Raw genomic sequence first — 23113 nt, forward strand, 5'->3', positions numbered from 1 at the left:
ATCTTTGCCTCTGCCTGCTGCTTTCCTTTCCCCTGGAACTGTTCTTCAGCAAATTGCACCCGTTATTGATCTTCACTCTTGTCTGTCTCCTTTTCCTCCATTCTTTGTGAAAACATGCCTTAAGGGTTGTAATAGTTGGATATCTCAGGGCCTTAAGTGCTGGATCATTTTTTGTGAAATTACATTAACCATCATGGAGTTCCACTTACCATGAAGACCCCTTTGCCCTGGGACCAATCATCCCATGTTCTGCCACCAGTTGCTAGGCATCCTGAGCTTCATTATTTCCCAGGGATAGGTGAGTATGCTATCTGCCCATTCCACAATCCCATGTCACAGGTTGTCCATTATGCAGCCCCACAATGCAGGACAATCAGACATGATAGGGAGTTGAGTCAAATCAGGAACTCAGTTTATTACTGTGAGCATCAGATTTTGCTGTCTCATCCTCACTCAAACTCAAGCCAGGCTTTTCTCTGTCCTACGGGCCTTGAAGTATAGTCCCTGAACTTGAGATAGGCTTTTTTCTGTCCTACAGGCCTCGAGGTATCTGGTCTGAGATAATTTTGGGCTAGCACTAAATTATTACTTATTTTCTTTTTTATTAAGAATTTTTAAGCCAGGCTATGGTGGAACACTCCTTTAATCCTAGCACTTGGAAGGCAGAGGCAGGTGGATTTCTGTGAGTTCAAGGCTAGCCTTGTCTACAAGAGCTAGTTCCAGGACAGGCTCCAAAAATACAGAGAAACCTTGCCTCGAAAAGCCACACAAAAAAAAATTTAATACAATCTTTTCTCATTTTACATAGCTATCTTCATTAATGTTCTCTCCCCTCCTCCCTCTCTATTCTTACCATTCCATCCAATCCTCAGAAAGGGTATGGCTTCTCATGGGGAGTCAAGGAAGTTTGACACTTCACTTTGGGGCAAGACCAAGCTCCCTCTACCCCATATCTAGGTACCCCTCCAAAAAGAATGTTCTCCTAGATGCCATTTTAAGCACCAGGGATAAATCATGGTCCCATTGCCACTGGCTCCACAAACATTCCAACCCTCACAACAAATCCCCATATTCAGTGAGCCTAGATTCGTCCAGTGGAGGTTTCCCTTTGTTGTCTTATTGCTCTAGCTAGAACTTTGAGAACTACGTTGAATAGTTATGGAGAGAATGGAATGCTGTGGGACAATGGTTTGTACCCTGTTACTTGTATTTAAATAAACACTGATTGGATGGTAATAAGGCAGGGGGTATAGGTAGGGCAACCAGGCAGGAAGTTGAGACAGAGCAATGAGAATTCTGGGAAGAGGGAAGTTTTAGTCCGCAGTTGTCACCCAGACAGAAAGGGAGCCAAACACAGAGCAAGCGAGATGTGATTGCCTCGCTGAAAAACAGTACCAAACCACATAACACAGATAAGAATTATGGGCTAATATAAGGTATAAGAGTTAATAAGAAGCCTGAGCCAATCAGTTTAGGATTAATGTAGACCTCTGTGTGTTTACTTGGGACTAAATGGCTGTAGAACCTGGTAGAAAAGAAACCCCTGTCAACAGTGAACAGCCTTTCTTTGTTCCTGATTTTACTGGAATTTACTTTGCATTTCTCTCCATTTAATTTGATGTTGGCTGTCAGCTCACGGTATATTACTTTCATTATGTTTAAATATATTTCTTGTATCCCTGATCTCTCCAAGACCTTAATCATATAGGCATGTTGAATTTTCTTGAATGCTTTTTCCACATCTAATAGTTGATCATATTTTATTTCTTTCAATTTATTTATGTGGTTGATTACATTGATAGATTTTCATCTGTTTAACAATTTCTGCATTTCTGAGATAAAGTCACCTTGATGATTTTTTTTATGTGTTCTTGGATCTGGTTTGCCAGGATTTATTTTATTGAGTAGCTTTTCATCAATTTCCATGGGTGAAATTGGTCTGTAAATCTTTCTTGTGTATTCATGAGGTATTTGTCACCCTGTAACAAAGTGTCTGGCCATGTTCCTTTTATTTCTATTGGGTGAAACAATTTGAGGAGTATTGGTATTAGCTCTTCTTTTCTTTTCTTTTCCTTTCTTTTTTTTATTAAAAATTTCCACCTTCTCCCCTCGTCCCATTTCCCTCCCCATCCCTCTCCAGTCCAAAGAGCATTCAGGGTTCCCTGCCCTGTGGGAAGTCCAAGCTCCTCCCCACTCCATACAGGTCTATAAAGGTGGGCATCCAAACAGATTAGGCTTCCATAAAGTCAGTACATGAAGTAGAATCAGAACCCAGTGCCATCGTTCTTGGCTTCTCAGTAAGCCCTCATTGTCAGCCACATTCAGAAAGTACGGTTTGATCACATGCTCCTTAAGAACCAGTCCAGCTGGCCTTGGTGAGCTCCCATTAGATCAGTCCCACCGTCTCAGTGGGTGGGCGCACCCTTCGCGGTCCTGACTTGCTTGCTCATGTTCTCCCTCCTTCTGCTTCTCATTTGGACCTTGGGAGCTCAGTCCAGTTCTCCAATGTGGGTCTCTGTCTCTATCTCCATCCATCACCAGATGAGGGTTCTATGGTGATATGCAAGATATTCATCAGTGTGGCTATAGGATAAGGCCAGTTCAGGCACCCTCTTCTTCACTGCCCAACGAACAAGCTGGGAACATCTCCTTGGACACCTGGGAACCCCTCTAGAGTCAAGTCTCTTGCCAACGCTAAAATGGCTCCCTTAATTAAGATATCTACTTCTCTGCTCCCATATCCACCCTTCCTCCATTCCAACCATCCCATTTGCCCAAGTTCTCCCCATGTTGTGTAGATGTCTTTTAAGTCCATCTGAGTCATGACATCAGTTAGTTCTCTTACTATTAGTGTGTGGGATATGATGTACAATTTAAGCTTTAATATTGTTTCTTTGACATATATGGGTGATTTTGCATTTGGGACATAGTCGATCAACTTTATATATATATTTCCTATGATGAGTATGAAGTGTTCTCCATTATCTTTTGATTGACATGATCTCAAAATCTATTTTTCTAGATATTAGGAAAGCACACCTGCTTGTTTCTTAGGTATATTTGAATGAACTATCTTTATCCAACCCTTTACTCTCAGGTAACACTTGTCTTTGAGGTTGAGGGACATTTCTTGTATGCAGCAGAAGAATTGATGCTATTTTCATATCCATTCAGTCAGCCTGTGTCTTTTTATAAGTGAATTGAATTCATTGATATTAAGAGATATTAATGACCACTGATTGTTTATTCCAGCTATTTTTCAGTGGTAGTGTTTGTCTGTTTTTCTACTTTAGGGTTTGCTAGTGTGAGGTGTGAGATTACTTGTTTCCTGTGTTTTCATGGATGCAGGTTCCTTCCTATGGGCTGGAGTTTTCCTTCTAGTACTTTGTGTAAGGCTACATTTGTGGATGTGGTATTGTTTAAATTTGGTTTTGTCATGGAATATCTTTTTTTCTCCATCTATGGTGATTGAAAGCTTTGTTGGGTATAGTACTCTGGGCTTGCATCCATTATATCTTCATGTCTGCAGCATAACTGACCAGAACCTTTCTATTAAGAAGTTGGGTGTGATTCTGATAGGTCTGTCTTTATCTCTTACTTGGACATTTTTTTGTAGCTTCTAATATTCTTTCTGTATGTTTAGTGTTTGTATATATGGCAAGGGAACTTTCTTTTCTGGTTCTGTCTATTTGGTGTTCTGTATGCTTCTTTAACCTTGAGAGGCATTTTTATTCATTTTTATTCATTTTTATTCATTTTTAGGTTGGGAAATTTTTCTTCTATGATTTTTTTGAATATATTTTCTGTGCCTTTGAGTTGAACCTCTTCTTCTTCTATCCCTATTATTCTTAGCTTTGGTCTTTTCGTGGTGTCCCAGATTTTCTAGGTGTTAAAGATTTGTTCAATAAACATTTTATTTGACCTATGAATCTAATTATTCTATTGTATCTTCAACTCCTGACATTCTCTCTTCCATCTCTTGTAATCTCTTATTTTTGCTTGCATCTGTATTTCCACTTTGTTTACGCAAATTTTCCATTTCCAAAATTCCCTTAGATTGTGTTTTCTTTATGGCCTCTATTTCAGTTTTCAAGGCTTGAACTCTTTGGGATTTTGCTTTACTGTTTGAATCTTTTCTTGGGTTTCTTTAAGAGATTTATTGACTACTTTAAAATTTTTGTTTGCCTTTTCCTTCATTTCTTCAAGATAATTTTACTTTTCCAATTTAATGGTCTCTATCATCTTCATAAACTTATATTGAAGGTCATTTTCTTCTACTTCTTCTTGGTTAGGATGTTCAGGTCTTCCTGTAGTAGGACCATTAGGTTCTGGTGGTGCTATATTGGTGTTTATAATGTTGGATGTATTCTTACATTGCAGGTGGGGCCTGTGCTTCAGGGTCCCCTTGTCCTCTAATCAGTGAAGGTGAGGCCTGAGTCTTAGGTGGTTACTCTTCCTCCAGGTTCAGTCATGTCATTGCCTCTAGTTGATGCTGATAAGGCTTTGAGGCTCCTTCCCAGAGTCAGTCTGACCAAGGCTCTAGTGGTCACAGAAGTGGTGGATGAGAGTAGTGGGTATCTAGGGGGCTGCTTGAAGACTCCTTCACTTGGTGGGTAGGGGAATAGAATGTTCCTCCCTGGGCAAGAACCTAGAGAGCTGATCCCTCTATGTGGGAAGCCAGATGATTACCTCTCCAGGGGCAGTCTTGCCTAAGGCTATGGTGGTTACAGATGTGATGGGGTATGGCAGTGGGTGTGTGAAGTCTGTTTAGGGTTTCTGAGGCTTGTTGGATAGGACAGGGTTGCTGGCAAAGCATAACCCCCATCCATGTGTGGTTCCTGAGAAGTAATTCCTTCCAGGCAACCCAGTGGCAGTTAAATGAACACATTACTTGAGGTTCAAGGAGAAAACACCTACATGCCCTGGGGACCATTTATATGGCATCTGCATATGCATTTGGCAATGTTACAGATGAATCTAGTTGTCGCAGTTCTAGTAATGTACTTGTTCTTCATGTTCTTTTTTTTCTTTCCACACCAATGTCTTCTGAACGAATGGTTGTGCTGTGTGATATTATAAATCTTCCTGATCTGATAGAGTGGGCAGGCACTAAAACTGTAAAGCAGGTCTTGGAGAAAAAAATGACTTATATAAGAATTGGGGAAATTTAAGAAAAATGCAAACATTGTTCTTTGCCTGATTATGAAATTTGGCAAAAGAAATATACTGAAGCAGAAAGAAACTTGACTATGGTGAATAAAATTTCTGAAGATGTTAAGATTTTGAGGCTGGCTGCCTATGGCTCTACAAATCAAAATATGTATTAGAACTGTGAGAAACAACAATGGGAAAGATATGACAATGGAGTAAAACTCACTGAACTATGATGCTTCTGTAAACTGCAAGTAGCCTCTGAGGCAAAAGCCTCAGAAATTGTTTTATATGTAACTCAGCTAAAAATTAAGAATATAGTGGCTGGCATGGAGCTTAGATACTGGGGAAATGTGATGATGAAGGATTGTATTCTGATTTCAAAGAATCTTTGTACTTTTTGTGATGTGCTTTGTCAATGTAATGGTTAAACTGTGACAAGAAAATAGAATAAATTTTCTTGTGTAAAATTTACAATAAGAGACTGAGGTTTGAAGTTCATAGTAGAAGAAAAACCTGCTTTTCAGCTGATAGCCTATTAGCTTGCATCAGAATCCTGTGTTCGTGTTCACACTTTACCTCCACCTCCAGACATCCCAGATTCGAGAAACTAGTGTGTGGAGGCTGCTAGGGGTCTCCTGAGCTTAATGGATGGGGGCAGAAAAATGTTCCTCCCCAGGCAAGGGCCTAGAGAGATGAGTCCTACAAATGAGAGCCTAGAGGCTTACCTCTCAAGCAAATTATTATTCATTAGCAAAGTATAATTTTCAGTAGCAATTGTTATTTAATTTAAAAATTAGAAATCAAAATTTCTGCTGAAAAAGAATAGGCTTTCTTCTGTGAAAAGACAGCAAATAGATTATCCAATTCCATGTGATAAGTCCTAGATACGTATATATTTATAGTTATATATAAATATTATATATATTTATAAATAAACACTCTATTATATATAATATATATTTATACAATCGGGGTCAGTCCTTTATAATATGCAAAAATATACATGTTTACTCACAATATGTACATATATGTATATACATGACTAAATGGACATAATAGTTTAAGCATATATGTATATGTATTATGTACAAATTTGTATTAAATTAAAGAAGAGGAAGTCATAAATTTGAGAGGTAGTGGGGACAGGAAGGAGTTGAAGGTGAAAATAACAAAAAAATAGTGTTGAGGCATGAAATATTCAGAGAAATAATTAAAAATGAAATGTATTCACATCTGAAAAAAAATGAACCAGCCATTTGAAAAAAAAAGAAAAATAGGACATAGACAGGTAGGCTACTTTGCTCTTCCTCCATTCTCCTCCACTCCAGTCCCCCTAGTCTGGAAACTGTTTGCCAGGGAGTATTCCCTTCCCTCTCTCTTGCTATGGCTTTGAAACTCACTTTCTACCAGCATCACTTGCTTCCAGAGAAACTGTAGTCATACAAGTGTTCCTTTTCCCCCTCAATTCTTCCATTCTATTTGTTCAAGCAACATTCAGTCTCCAAGCCTTGGAAAAATCCTATTTAAGGGTTTTGCAGCTTGATGAGTCTCCTTGACTCAGATCACCTACACTGTATCCAAACACCATGCCTACCATGGTTTCACATTTGTGTGGCTACAAAACTTGACAAGGCCCTGGAAACTCATCTACTCATGCTGTCTCCAACTATGCTGTCTTCTCCAGGTCACACAACTTAAGGCAGCCAAGAATCTCATATGAGACACTGAATCAAAAAAGAAGCCAGCATGTTAGAATTCATTACAGAAATAGAGACAATATGCAAATTCAATAATGCAATTCCCTAAAGAATTATCTTCAATGGAAAATGACCCGAAAAACCCACAACAAAGAAATTGAAAGAATAATTCTAAACTTATCAAAAGGTTGAAAGTGTTTGGAGAAGACATTAGCAAGTAGATCAGTGAAATTAACATGAATAGCAATAACAACCTAGCAGAAGCTCAAGAAAAACAGAAACATATGACAGAATAAAATGTCAAAAACAACATGGTATCCAAAAACTGATATCTATTCCTTCCATTTTCCTGAAAAATTCAAGATGTCGTTCTTTTTTTTCTGCTATGTAAATGTACCTCAGTTTCCTTATTCATTCTTTAGTCAAAGGGTACTTAGGTTGTTTCCAGTTTCTAGTTATGACAAACAATGCTGCTGTGAACATAGTTGAGTACATATGTTTGTGGCACGATTTGTCATCAAAGTAGTTTCTTGTAATTTTCCTGAGATATAAAATAAAGTCTATAAAACCCATAGAGGTTTCCAATTGTAGACTAGATAAATAATTCAATGAAGGTCATCTTTTTGAGCCAATGAGTTTAGTCCATGCTGTGACTTACATGAGTATGGGTGATGAGCTAACTACAGAACCATATATTTATCTAACACAGAAGCACCATTAGAATGTCCAGTCATCATGGCTGACCACTGAGGGGAAAATGAATTACTAGAACCCAATAAACAAGTTTTAAGTAGTTTGATAGTATCCTTTAGATACCAATAGATTACCATTATCATTCACTGTATCAGATTTAGGGAGTATTGTTACCTTTAGAGCTCTGAAACCTGGTAAGTTTCATTGGGATCCTGAATCTTCTAAATTTTGGGAGATGTCTGAGCTGTGACTTTCGTTTACTTCCTGAAACATAAAAGCTACCTCTTTTCTCAAGAAACTAATTTCCCAATTCAAAGGAAAGTATTATATAGTAGTAGTTCATGCAGACTATGTGGGACACTATGAGGTATTGTAGTATATAGGATTACAATGTTGAATTTCAAAATGAAATGGCCAATTTCTATAACAGAATATCCAAAATTAGCTTTCCATAGTCAGAATCCTAGAAGAATGAGTAGAAGCGGCCTCATTTATGAAAGATATGTTCAGAACTATTAAAGTCAAGAAATAATTATTTTTAAAATATTTGTCAGAAAAAATAACATGAAGTGTTACATCATTTTCAAGCATGTAACACTAAATTGACTAATCACAATGAAGATACTGCTTTTCCAAGAAACTTCCTGAATGCATTCTTGACTTCTTTGTTCCTGAGGCTATAAACAAGAGGGTTCAGCATGGGAATTATCATGGTGTAGAACACAGATGCTATTTTGTCAGTGTCCATATAATGACTGGAGCTGGGCTGTAAGTACATGAAGATAATTGTGCCATAGAAGATGGAAACAGTGGTGAGGTGGGAGGCACAGGTGGAGATGGCTTTCTTTCGGCCCTCAGTAGAATGCATCCTCAGGATTGCAACAAAAATAAGTAGGTAAGAGGTGAAGATAACCAATAGAGTAAAAGTGACATTGAATGCTGCCAACATGAACAGCACCATTTCATCTGTGTAGATATCAGAACAAGAAAGAGCAAGTAGTGGGGGAATATCACAAAAAAAGTGATTCACTACATTGGAATTACAGAACGAAAGTTGGAAAGTAAAGGACACATGAATAGAAGATTGCAAGAGTCCATTTATGTAAGAACCAGAAACAAGCAGAGTACACATTGTAGTTGTCATAGTGGTGGAATAATGCAAGGGTTTGCACACTGCTGCATGACGGTCAAAGGCCATTGAGGCCAGGATGAAACTTTCAATAGTAGCAAAGGCTGCAAAGAAGAACATCTGGGCAGCACATGCATTGTAGGATATGATCTTGTATCCTGTGAGAAACGCTTCTATTACCTTGGGAGTGACTGCTGATGCATAAACACAGTCCACGAAGGAGAGGTTACTGAGGAAAAAGTACATGGGAGTGTGGAGTCGGGAGTCCATCATAATCAGCACCAGCATTCCAAGGTTTCCAACCAGTGTGAATAAATAAATAAAGGTGAAGATTACAAATAAAGGGACCTGCAGCTCTGGTACATCTGTTAACCCCACAAGAATGAACTCCATCACTTCTGAAATATTCTGCATCAGTGCTATTTGGGAACTGTGACAGGCTCCTAGAATGAAAAGAAGAAATGAAAGAAAAATTTCTATTCTCAACTTAACATGTGATTTTTAAGTATGATTAAGTTCTCTCATTCACAGTGCAGCATTCTCTCTAGTGTGATGGAGACAACACTAAATTTTGGGTTGAAAAATATAAAATAGAGTCATTATCTGTGAGTAGAGAAAATGGAAACTTTTAATTCTTTGCTCCTAATAAGGGTCCGTATAATAAATTTATGCCTTATTTCAATTTTTTTGGTAAATGATAATTCTTATTTTAGTAACCTACAAAAGACCTGTTATTTTCAATAATTTACAAACACACCTGTCTAAAAGATACATAAATGTCTTACTTTGAAGCATTAACAATGTAGGAAAATGCAACTGCTATATGTTCGTAGTAAAGTATAATTCATTTTCCATGTCCGATACTTACACCAAGTTCAATGCCCTAGCTGTGTCTATGCACTGATGTGAGGTACTGCTCCATGGACATTCAGTTTTATATTTAATTTGATAAGGTCTTTCCTTAGATTTTTTTCCATTGAACCTTTGATCATATGATAACTGATCATATATGGACCATTTTATTTCTGAAGTTTAGAAATGGTGCAGTACATGGAAACCTAAAAACATAGTTCTTTCAAAAAGTAAAAACAATTTTTAACTTATTTCTTTACATATAATGGGCCTTATATTTCCCAGAGGATGATATTTTCTATTACCATCAGAGAAGTTTGTTACATTTGTTTTTGAGAGAGAAAAGGGTAAAATACAAGGAAAAGTTACTTTTGTTCTCTCTACATAATCTCTAACCTCAAACACGAAATATTTCATGGTGTACCACATAGTAGCACTGTCATATTGGAACAGATGACACCTGATTATACAGCTATGCTTACATTTGAGCCTGCCTCTTAAATTGAGAACAACATCTAACTTTGGAATATTGTGCATAGTCCTTCCTCTATATTGATACCATTTTATATTCAAGACATTAGATGTTGTAATCATATACTTTTAAAATGACTGAGGTGAAAATAATCCTCATTCACAAAAGTATCTGCAATTACATTATAAGCAATGTGTAAGTTCTCCCAAGTTATAAAAGATATTAAAATTTTTAAATGAAGTAAATCATGTCTGCTACTTTCTATGGCCTTGCTCACATAATCTTGGTTTCTTCAGAATGTTTAGCTCATGATATTAATGTCCAGAGTTTGATACTTTCAGGAAAAGGTACCCAGTAATTGATATTTTTAAATTGAGGTTGAAATTAATACAACCTTCTGAAATTAAAAATGAACTATAATTGGTGAACTTCTAATTCTGTTGAACGTTATCAATATTAGAAAACTAGAGCATGATCTCCCTCTGGAGTTAAATAATCACAACAAAATCTATAGATTTTTAGACAGGAAAGCTTGCTGCTCTTGTGCAACCTCGTAGTGAAAAGCATAGTAGGTCAAACATGAGGTTATTATTTGATAATAATAGCTCTGTGGCCTACCTGCCTCATTTTTCCAGACTTTAGCTCCGTTTTTTGTTTGCACTTATGAAACAAAAATAACCAGTTATTTTAGTTCTATTTATAGTTCAGACTAGCTATACACACGTATTTTTAACACTTACTGTCTTGCAAGGAACAGATCAAGAGGGGTAAAAAGAAGAGGTCTGAAATATTTCATGTCCACATCATTGGCCTAACATCTATATCAATAAAAGAATCTTTCTGTTCTAATTTTCCACTGGTAGATATCTGTTGTGGAATGGAATCTGGTCTTGTAATATTGCCAACATCACAGCAGAAAGATCAATCTATACATGTATCTCAGGGGCAGCAGTACACGTGAGCAATGTCTCTTGAGACTTGTCAACCCACATTGGCTTTTAGCCTTATCTTGCTAGTGACAATAGAGGATATTGTTTAGATTTAGTGGAATATTATTTACAAAGACAATGGGGAATAGAAGAAGAGCTAAAAGAGAACAGCCTCCAGTTATCAATCACAGGTCTTCCGTACGCAGGTTGAAGAAAGTAAACAAACCAAAAGCTTGAATATTTCATTAATCTTTTTACTTAAGAAAGTTTATCAACTTACAAAATTGTTCTGATCACATATTTTCTCAAAAGTTAAAAGATGGCCCTGGGACATTTTCTTCTTTCATTTTACGTCTTGCAAACAAGAAACTTGTTTTTCCTTTTTCTTTTTTGCCATGATGATAATTTTCTTTTTTTTTTGTTCTTTTTTTATTGAGCTCGACACTTGTCTCTGCTCCCCTCCCTATATCCCTTGCCCTTCAACCCTCTCCCAAGGTCCCCAGGCTCCCAATTTACTCAGAAGATATTGTCTTTTTCTACTTCCAATGTAGATTAGATCTATGCATGTCTTTCTTAGGGTCCTCATTGTTGTATTGGTTCTCTGGGATTGTGATTTGTGGGCTGCTTTATTTTTTTTTGCTTTATGTTTAAAAACTACTTATGAGTGAGTATATGTGATAATTGTCTTTCTGTATCTGAGGTACCTCACTCAAAATGATGTCTTCTTGTTCCATCAATTTGCCGGTAAAATTCAAGATGTTGTTACTTTTTCTGTTGTGTAGTACTCCAATGTGTAAATGTACCACAATTTCCTTACCCATTCTTCAGTCAAAAGGTATTTAGGCTGTTTCCAGTTTCTGGTTATGACAAACAATGCTGCCATGAACATAGTAAAGCACAGGTCCTTGTGGCACAATTGAACATCCTTTGGATATATAACCAAAAGTGGTATTACTGAGTCTTGAGGAAAGGTTGTTTCCTAATTTTCTGAGAAATCACCACACTGACACCCAAAGGGGCTGTACCAGGTTGCATTCCTACCAGCAATTCAGGAGTGTTCCCTTTATCCCCAATCTCTCCAGCATAAGTTGTCATCAGTGTTTATGATGTTGGCCATTTTTACAGGTATAAGATAGAATCTCAGAGTTGTTTTGATTTAGAATTCTTTAATGACTAAGGTTGTTGAACATTTCCTTAAGTGTCTTTCAGAAACTCCCAGCAATCCCACTGAAATTAGGAACAAAACTTGTTGTTGTTGTTTTTTTTTTAACACAAAGTGTATCATTTAGGTATATGGGTTTTTTTTTCTTCATTTGAAACTTTGAGGCATCCCACATTATCCTCTATGGCCTATTCATGACATTCTCTCTTACATCCCTGTTGAGATCATTTCTGTAACTCTCCAGATCTAGCCTTGGTTCTGATCAATAATACCAGCACTGCAGCTAAACTCTAGGCTTTTAGATGGACCAGGATCGATCCTATATGGAATCTCTCATAGGTATTCTGTACTTCATCCAACCACTCTTCATGTTAATCTTCTCATTTCTCATTTGCTTATACAGAGACTAGCCAATTGAACTAACTATTCACATATTCTCAAAAAAAAAAAACAAAACAAAGCAAAACAGAACCTTGAAACAAGCCCAAGCTCCAACAACATAGTATCTATTTTAGACTTGCCTCCTTGGTTTCACCAAAAAAAGATCTCTAGTTTCTCACTAGGACACTCTCTAGATATCTCCTAACCCATAGGAACCTCCTACACCATGTCCCACATCTATAAAACCATATCTACTCACATGTTCTAGGCTTGGACAGTAGGGAAAGTAGTGAGCACCATCTCAGTACCCTCTGTCCAAATGAATTCATTCATTCCAAGATATTTCCAACTTTTAGTCTCAACCTGCTTATAAATCCTGCATTGTGCCCAAATATGTTCTGACCATATCAGACTTGTGGCTAAATAAATTCACATTGACATTTATCACTCCAAATATACCAAGAATGTGAATTTTCAAGCCAGTATGTTTTCAATAAAACTTTGCAGATTTGTAGAAATACTTAACAATGGGAATTTTTAATATGAACCCCAGGACATGAAACTTACAAATAAAATTATAAACTTCATTAAAGAACTCAAGAAGTTTAAGAAAGATACAAAGAAATGGTTAAATGAAGTTAAGATGATAAACCTTAAGGATAACAATCACATGAGTAATAAAAGCAAAAACAGAAGACTGATCAAAGGTAAAGAATATAATCCAAGATTTTAGAATAGGCTTCAATTTGATGATGGAAACATTAAAGAAGACTGGAACTAAGACAAAAATGGAACTTAAAACCCTAATAATAACTAGAAAACACAGAGGTTGTTCTATAATAATGTCAGGTCAACTTTCCGATATTCAGTAAATTGTGTAGATGTTGCCTTCAGCAAAGGGATATTTCATCCGTTTGTGGAGAGCAACCAACTTCCTAACAATATCCTGGGTTGGTTGGTGATTCCATGGGAATCTTGTTCTCATTGTTGGTAGTTTTTTTAAAAACAAGAAAAGAGGCATAACATATACTTAGCAAACTTGTGCAGACTCCTTTAGGTCCTGTGCTCACTAATTCAGTCTCTTTGAGTGCATCTGAGTCATGATTTGTTGATTGAGTAGACCACATTCTCTATGTCCTCTCACTAATACAATCTTTTCTACACCACTTCCACGGTCCTTTCTGATCATGGAGGATAATGGACCAGATCATTTTACATCAATTACGTAAATTTACGTAATTACATCAATTTACGTAAATATTGTCATCAAAAAAGATTTGAGAGAATTACCAATAGCCTTGGAAATACTTTATGATGTTTACAGTTTCCATGTGGAATTTTTAAAAGCTAAGATTCACACCCCCCCCCACACACACACACCCAAACACACACACACACACGTGTGTCTATCATATATATATATAAAATTCTATATATATATATGATATCAGAATTCTTTTCAGGTTAGCCCACTCTTGATGATTGATGAATTACAAGTAATTACTTAAAATTATATCTCATAACTGCTGAATTATATACTTTTATATAAATGAGTCTCATTTTCATTATCCATTCACTAGTTTATGTACATCTAGGCTATAGCCAGAGGAGTAGTAAACGTGGATAAGCAAGTAACTCTAAAGTAGGACATAGAATCATTTGGGTAAATATCCAAACATGGTACAGTTGAGACCTGAGGTAGACTTATCCTCAGCTTCATAAGGTAGCACCACACTGATTTTCAAAAAACCTGTACAAGTTTCTAGCCCAGCAGTAATGAATAAGTATTCCTGTTATTTCTTTACATCCTTACCAACATTTGTTGTCATTTGTTTTATTGATATTAGCCAATATGTCTATTATAAGATAAAATCTAATAATAGTTCTAATTTCAATTTCCCTGATGACTAAGGATGTTGAAGACTTCTTACGAGTTTCTTATCTATGTCTATCATCTTTTGAGAACCTGTTTGGTATTATAAACCATATTCAATTATGCTGCTTGCTTCATTGATTTCAGCATATAGAAAGTTCTTTGAAATATATATTTTGTATTCCCTCTATGAGTTATATAATTAGGATATATATATATATATATATATATATATATATATATATTTCTAATTCAGTATGTTGTCTATTTTCTCAATGATGATGTACTCTGACATATGGTGGAGTTCAGTTTTATGAGATGGCACTTATTGTTGACCTTTTCTGTGTGTTATTGGTGTACTTTACAATATCCTATCCTGTACCAAAGAGTTAGGAAAATAAATGCTAATTGGGGTTCAAGGAAAAGGAAAATATAATTTATTGTTGGTGATTTTTTTTCTACTAACTTGGATAGCTACTATGGAAATCTGTCTGAAGAATTCAAAAAATGATAAAAAGTGATATAATTAAGTTCTACTATACTTACAATGACACTATACTATTCCTTGATATATGACCAAAGGAATCAGCATCATGTTCAACTGTTACTTTTGCAGCTGTGTTTATTGATGTTCTTTTCACAATAATTTGGAAATGGGTACGATCTAAAATTACTCCATCCAATGAATAGAAAGAAATCTTGTAGATATAATTTGTGGAAAACTATTCAACTGTAAATAAATTTGAAAACTTGAGTTTTGCATGTAAATGGTTTTAACAAAAAAAAGATAATGTTTAATAAGTTAACCAAAGCTAGAAAGACAAATATCAAATATCGTTGTGTAACATGAGGGGAGCCTACTTGTTGGGGGTTTCTTTCCCACCCTGCCCCCCAGCTGTTTAGTCCCAAAGAAAAATCACATTGAGATTTCTTTAAGTTACATTGCTGATTGGCCCATTAGGTCAGGCTTCTTACTGACTAACTCTCACATCTTGATTAACCCATTTTTCTAATCTATGTTAGCCATGTGGCTCAGTACCTTTTTCAGTGGGCCAGCTCACATCCTGCTGCTTTGGTGATCTGGGCAGGAGTGGGAGGAATCAACTTCCTCCTCTCCTTGCATCATTTCCACTTCGTGGCTGGCTTCCCCGCCTACACCTCCTGCCCGGCCAATCAGCGTTTTATTCAAAACATGATTGACAGAATACAGACAATTCAGCAGGACATTAGCTGCCCCACTGAAAAGGTACTTAGTCACATGGCTAAAATAGATCAGAAAAATGGGTTAATCAAGATCTAAGATTTAGCTAATAAGTAACCTGACCTAATGAGCCAATTAGCATTATAACAAATAGAGATCTTTGTGTGGTTTTCTTTGGGCTTGCCAGCTGTGGGGTACTGGGCAGGACAGAAACCCCCAACAAACAAACAGTCCCCTCATGTTACATCATTGACCACTGGAGGCTGATGTGGGAGTTCCCTCTGTGGGTTGCTTGTATTAGTTAATGAATAAAGAAACTGTTTTGACCTGATAGGGTGGACTTAGGCAGGGAAGACAGAACTGAATACTGGAAGAAAGAAGGGCAGAGTAAGCGAGTAACTATGGAGCCACCACCAGAGAAGGACATGCTGTCAAACCTTAGCTGGTAAGTCACTTCCACATGGCAATACACAGATTAATAGAAATGGGTTAAACTAAGATGTATGAGTTAGCCAGTAAAAAGTTAGAGCTAGTGGGCCAAGCAGTGCTGTAATTAATATAGTTTCTGTGTGATTATTTCAGTTCTGGGTGCCATGGATGAACAAGTAGCCTTCTCCCTCCAACAGGAGGCCTCATTTCCAAATCTTCAAATATCAGTATATATCCTTAATAAATTTAAAGCTCAGGATAGTAAAAACATTCCATTTTGGTGTAAGGGAGATGAGGAACAACAGAAGGAAGAATAGCACTGCATAAGAAATCTTATCAGGTAAATAAGAAAAATAATATCCTTGAGATAAAGTAGCATGATAAAATATATTCATAATTTAAAGCATTTTTTTACTGACTATGTGGAATAATTTGTGATGCTGAACATACCTAGTAATATAATTTTGGTTTTGAACTGAATTAAATATTGTTTCTGGCAAGATGATCACAGGTTGCTCTAAATTATATTTGCAAAAATTAATTGCATATGTGAAGTTTCATATGTAAATCACAGATAAGAAATAATTACAAGTCAAATATTCTTAGACAGTACAGGCCCAATGAAGGATTTCAAGTCTTGCAAAAATGTAGTTAATTAATTAAGCCCAGTAAATAAAGTACTTTTCCAGAAAACTTTTTGAATGCACTCTTGACCTCTTTGTTTCTCAGGCTGTAGACCAGAGGGTTCAACATGGGGATGATCATGGTGTAAAACACAGACGCCATTTTGTCTCTGTCCATGGAGTGACTGGAGTTGGGTTGTAAGTACATGAAGATGATTGTCCCATAGAACAGAAAAACAGTGGTGAGGTGTGATGTACAGGTTGAGAAGGCTTTCTTTCGGCCCTCTGTTGAATGCATCCTCAAGATAGCAATGAAAATAAGTAGGTAACAGTTCAGAATAACCAAGAGAGCAAAAACAACATCAAATGAAGCCAACATAAAGACTATAATCACATTTATGTGGATATCAGAACATGACAGAGCAAGTATTAGGGGAATATCACAGAAAAAGTGATTAATCACATTGGAATGGCAGAAGGAGAGGTGGAAAGTGAAAGCAACATGAATGGATGATTGGAGCAATCCACTGATGTAGCAACAGGTAACAATTAGGACACATGTGGTACTTGTCATGGAGGTTGAGTAATGTAGAGGCTTACACACTGCTGCATGCCGGTCAAAAGCCATTGCAGCCAGGAGGAAGCTTTCAACAGTGGCAAAGGCTATCAAGAAGAAAATCTGAGCAGCACATGCATTGTAGGATATGACCTTGTTTTGTGTGAGAAACTCTTCCATTACTTTGGGAGTGACTGCTGTGGAATAAATGAAGTCCACCAGGGAGAGGTTACTGAGGAAGAAGTACATGGGAGTGTGGAGTCTGGAGTCCAGTAGAATCAATATGATCATGCCAAGGTTCCCAGTCAGTGTGATCAAATAAATGAGAGTGAAAATGATAAATAAAGGAACCTGAAGCTCTGGAGTATTTGTTAACCCCACAAGAATAAATTCATTCACCTCTGAAATATTCTCCATGAAAGAAATCTGTGAATTGTTATGAGATATATCTAGGAGAAGATTACAAAGAAAATTTATATTAGCATATCATTGTCAGATAAAAAATACAAAAAAGTTCTTGTGTTTATATTTTTAATTTATATACAGAGAAGAATCTATATTCAAAATGACATCCTATAACTGGATAAGGTCAGGCATTTTGTTCATATGGAAGAGGTGCAAATGGTACTTCAAACTTCTTTGAAGGCAGTGACTGCCACAGGTGTTCTGTATTATAATTGTGAGGCTTAATTACATTTGCCTTGAATTTCTAACTGTACAGTCTGCTCTAAACTAAACTAGAATACATATGAAAACTATTTGTATTATCTACAAAAATTCTTGATTAAGAAATGTTTTGTTTTGTTTTGTTTTCTTTGAAAACTTACCCAGCAAAGAGCATTGTGAAGAACAGGTCATTAAGATTTGGAATTGTATAAATAATTTGAAAATATATTTCCTTCTCCAATATATCCTTCATTATTTTAATATAAGCAAAGATCTGTGACCTCTAGGGATACTTGTACCTAATTAATTTCTCCCTAATTAATGAGGAACTTTGTTGGATAATTTTCTTTAAATATTATCACCTTTAGAAAGTAGTATACTCTGTTCCATACATTCTGGGTTAAGTGTTGATATATTTATACATGTTAAAATGAAGGCATAGTGTCAGTGGTATGATATAGTAAAAGGAATTGGTGCCTCTGGTGGAAAGAAAGAACTGATTTGCTGGCGTATTATTTTTTGACCTCACATATATCTTTTGCCGTGTTTGTACACCACTAGTACACACTCAAATAAACATATTAAAAAGAAATAAAACAAAAAACTGAGGGTTAAGGCCATAACTCAGTTGTTGAGAGTTTGCCCACTTCTACAATGCCCTGGGTTTAATCCCAGGAGACAAATGAAAAGAAAATTAGTAAAGGAGGAATTTTCGAAAAGACAGAAGCAAAGATTTGCTTATTTCCTTTCACATATTTTTTTCTTTTTTCTATAGAATAGTGTATCTTTTCCCAATAGCACCAATTTATTTACTTCATTTGAGTTTAATGAATGAAAACAATAAAATGGAAAAGTTTTCCTTACACTCCCTATATTCTTACTGTTCACAAACAAACCATATTTCAAAGTACATCTGGCTCTCTTGCCCTCCTTCGTGGATAAGGTGATTAGTGGCTGTGCTAATGTAACTGCAGTAGGAAACGGCCTTTGGACCCTAAAGATAGCATTGACTATTGAATTTTTGTCTTATTTATTTTTCTGCACGAATGATCTCTCTGAATCAAGGCAGGAGGTGATGATGCCTCACTTTCCATTAAGGATAACTCTCATCCTAGCCTTTTCAAAAGGCATCAGATTATCTGACCTTAGAAATTTGTATAATGTGGAGATATTGAATGGGATAGGAAATGAACCTGAGTCAAAAGACAACTAGAATTTTTGTGCCTGCCTGCAGGGGCTTAAAATTTCTGGACATTATTTTTCATTTTTTCCCTCATTAGTAAATTTTAATGGTTGGATATTCTCACTTCCACTACAAGTCTAACTTGCAAAGGAAAATTATTTATTTGTATTTTTTATAATTTAAGCTTCTTTTCTGATGCTCTTGCATATATATTTTAAGAATATCTTTATTCTTAGTTCCCCTTTCTACAACTCCATTAAATTTCCACTCGCCACAAATCTCTTTTTCACATTCATTTCTATTTACTTTGTTTCATAACCTACTGGGATTAATTGTACATTTAGTAGATGTGTGGGTTTGCAGTAATCTCTTGAAGTTTATGGTCTAACACTGGGTACAGAACTAAAATGTGCCATTCCTCCTTTTCCAGGGTCTATCAATAGCTAGTATTTCAGAGGTAAGGCTTGTTGTCTTCTAAAAACCTTCCCTTCATTGACTTAGATTTGGTAGCCTTTTGTGGTTCAGGTGCAGGTAACTACAATTCTTGGTAGCTACCAATTTAAATAATTTTATATAGAGTCTGGAGTATGAAATTTTCTATTACTTTAACCCATCTTTCTGCTCTAACAAACTTTCTGCCACTAACACTAAAATAATCCCTGAGCCTCGGAGAGGGTATGAGTGTTTATCCTAAAGGATGCATGCTTTGAAAATACTTACCATTGTCCTAGGAACTGACAAGTGTTGGAAGAAGGGCTGCAATGGTGGAACACAGATATGTAAAACTTTCAGATTTGCAGTCTTTTTACAATGTCCACACCCAGTAATTCATCTTGTTGTGGAGTCTTCTATTCTTTCAAATCTGTGAAACTTTGCTGTGAATTAAAATCTGGGTTTCAGCTTAAAAATTCCAAGTTATGGATGGTGAGCTTTGCAAGTGTCTAGGGGAGCAATTCCATGTCAATTCATGCTTTTAGATTATCTTACATATATATTTCATGAATATCATTTATTCTCAGTTCATATCTCTAGAGGCCTATAATTCCACATTGGGCATCCAAGCAAACACTTTAGAGATCTATACACATTTTGTTGAGCGTGTATGAGGGTGTTCAGTATTGGCAGTTCAGGGAATAGAGCCTGCAATTATCACTTCAACTGGACTACAGCCAATTTGGGCAAAATACAATAACAACAAACATCACTGAAGTTTCTGAACACATCCTAGAATTATTATTTGCACTCATTACTATCATATTTTTCATTATTTAAAACACTTTTCAGAGTTCCTCCAAGAAAGAATAGTTTGTTTTCTTTTTAAAAAGATTTCAAATTCAAATATATTTGATCATATTTTCTTGACATCTAATATACAGATTCGTCACAAAACCTTGGTATGTGTCAACATAAGTTTTCTTTCAACATATATTTGTAAATAAATTATCTATTTTTCACCACCACAGATTAATTTGCTTTTAATTATAATCTTTTTATATCAATGAATTTATGTATGTTGTACAGTCAAATGACATGATATGGATATACATGATGAATAGATCATTTTGTAGGTCTAATTTGCATAGTCCTTATCTTCTGCATCATTGTATTTTAGCTTTCAGATCTTTAATGTTTTTTCCACAATAACCACCTTTGAATTCATTTAAATAATGCAACTAGATCTTAAAATTGCAAGAATGAGTTCTTTCTTTGAAAAACTAAGTGAGTTTATTGTTTTTCTTATCTTGAGTCCCATAGAGGAACTTTCAGAGGGTTTAGGGCCATAGCCCTTTAAGACACTGGAATCTGCCTGGATAGGTCTTTCACCAAGATCTGTACTCAAGGAAAATGAAACTTGTATCTTTTAGGAAAAAATGTTTCAAGGAGAGAATATTTGATGCCCACTTAGATTTATGAAAATTAGAAAGAGAAGCGCTCTAAGAACTCTGTGCTAAATATCCTGAGAAGACAAGTGAGAATTTCTCAAAGGAGAGGAACACTAAGGTGTATTTTTGCATTTGTGTGTGTGTGCACATCTATGTGTATTTATCCAAGGTTTATCTATAGCGGTTACTTTAATGTTAACAGACAAGCACACTAACACCCACCCACCCACCTTTTCTTCTTTTATCTTCTATGCTCTCCTAAAATGTTATTTTTTTTACAAGAATAAGTTAAAGAACTTTGTTCCAGTAAGCAAAGTTGCAAGGTGTATTTATCAGGAGTATCATTCATAAGAGTAGGGTTCTAGATTTATTGGATTGCACATCATATTAACTCTAGGTAAGCACATTATTGTTACTATCTATGATTTCCTTGATTGAAGTCTTCCTGTGAATGTATCATTTAGATCTAATGAATTTACTTGCTGCCCCTCTGATAATAAAAAAACACATTTTGAAAACACACCAAGGCCAGCTGGACTGGGACTGAACAAGCGTGTGATCAAACCGGATTCTCTGAATGTGGCTGACATGGGGCTGTCTGAGAAGTCATTGACAATGGCACTGGGTCTTGTTTCGTCTGCATGTACTGGCTTTTTGGGATCCTATTCTGTTTGGAAGCTCACCTTCCTAGACCTGGAGGGAGGGGGGAGGAACTTGGACTTCCCACAGGGCAGGAAACCCTGACTGCTCTTAGAACTGGAGAGGAAGGTGGAGAGGGAGTGGGGGGAATGGGAGGATATTGGGAGGAGGGGAGAAAGTGGAAATTTTATAAATAAATAAATAAGTAAATTTTAAAAAAAAGAACAGTTAGTTTTAAATGTTCTCAGATAAAGTATTGAAAATTCAATAAAATAAAGTCACATTTTTCAAAGACATAATACAATGCATTTTAAATAGAAGCTTTAATGTTAGAATACTATTTATGCTAAATTTCAAAATCTTAATTTTGTATTATTATTTTTTGCATCTACCTAAATAAAACACATTTATTGTCTTTCAAAAAATAAAAAAAAACTGGAAGCCCTGACTGCTCTTAGGGATGGAGAGGGAGGAGGAGGGGGAGGGGGGAGTGGGAGGGGCGGAAATGGAAACTTTCATAATTTAATAAACAAACAAACAAAAAAATAAGAAAATAAAAAAATTTAAAACACATTCTGAATCTGAGAGTCATTGGTCCTTAACAGTGCCATATAATGTCCCCCAACTTTTATGAGCAGCAAAAGCAGAAAGATCATGGGACAGAGCCTCTCCTATATCTTTCAAGGTCTTTTCTCATCACTGCAATTTCCTATCTCTCTGCCCTGCCTGAGTAATTTTTTTCACAAATTAAGCTTTATTAGTTAGTTTTTGTCTGCTGTGATAAATCTTCACCGTGACCAAAAACACCTTATAGAGGAAAGAGTTCATTTAGGTTTGTAGTTCCAGGGGATTAAAGTCAATAATGGGGGATAGCATCATGTGACAGGATAAGGAACATGGCTAATTACATGTCTTCCCCATGTAGGAAACATAAAACATAAACTGGGAAAGGGTGAGACTTTAAACTTTCAAAGCCTTTCCCAAGTTCTCCACCAATACTGTAAATCCTACAATTTCTAAGGCCTCCCTAAATGTCATTACCATCTTGAGACCAGGTGTTTCCATATATGAGGCTCTTGGAAATATTTATCACTTAAGCCACAACAGGGCTTAATTGGAGTAAGAGTACTGATCTGTATGGTCAAGTAGCATAATTTAAAATCCTACTAATGCCACAAATTGTGGATAGATGTTTCTCAAGTTACTTATATCTACAGATTTCAGTAAAAATAATAAAGATGTGTATTTGAGTTGGTATGCACAGAAGTCCAAATGAGAAGCAAACTGGGTGAAGATAATAGAAGGAAAGCCTATTGCAGGTTCATCCATCAACATGGATAAAAATTTGAAGTCTAATCGCAGATGGTTCATTGCCAGCATATTTAAAACAAAGTGAAATATGGAAAATATTCTCGGCTACATCCACGGCTGTCACGCCAGTGTAGCAGAAATGCTGACCAGACGGACTGTTGCCGTAGGATTGGGGTTTATGTTCCATGGAGCTGTCGCCCCAGGCTGTCCCTTGGCAATCAGTTGTGGTCATGATGCCACCTGAGTCGCCATTTGCACTGACTCGAACTCACTGCCCTTG

General features: G+C 36.2%; 2 protein-coding genes across 2 annotated transcripts; both read right to left on the minus strand.

The window, feature by feature from the left end:
- Nucleotides 1-8154: 8154 nt before the first annotated feature.
- On the minus strand, nucleotides 8155-9087 carry LOC125397410 (olfactory receptor 5B12-like). Its single transcript, XM_048429812.2, has one exon. The coding sequence runs from the start codon at nucleotides 9085-9087 to the stop codon at nucleotides 8155-8157; it is 933 nt and encodes a 310-aa protein (XP_048285769.1).
- A 7536-nt stretch (nucleotides 9088-16623) lies between these two features.
- Nucleotides 16624-17724, minus strand: LOC125397691 (olfactory receptor 5B12-like). Its single transcript, XM_048430130.3, has one exon. The coding sequence runs from the start codon at nucleotides 17566-17568 to the stop codon at nucleotides 16624-16626; it is 945 nt and encodes a 314-aa protein (XP_048286087.3). The 5' UTR covers nucleotides 17569-17724.
- Between the last annotated feature and the right edge of the window lie 5389 nt (nucleotides 17725-23113).

The sequence above is a fragment of the Myodes glareolus genome, chromosome 7 (genome assembly GCF_982192425.1).
Source record: "Myodes glareolus chromosome 7, mMyoGla1.1, whole genome shotgun sequence".
Taxonomy (NCBI): domain Eukaryota; kingdom Metazoa; phylum Chordata; class Mammalia; order Rodentia; family Cricetidae; genus Myodes; species Myodes glareolus.

What these genes read in the sequence shown, in the direction of transcription:
- LOC125397691 (XM_048430130.3), bottom strand. Translation starts at nt 17,568, where the DNA reads ATGGAGAATATTTCAGAGGTGAATGAATTTATTCTTGTGGGGTTAACA.
- LOC125397410 (XM_048429812.2), bottom strand. Translation starts at nt 9,087, where the DNA reads ATGCAGAATATTTCAGAAGTGATGGAGTTCATTCTTGTGGGGTTAACA.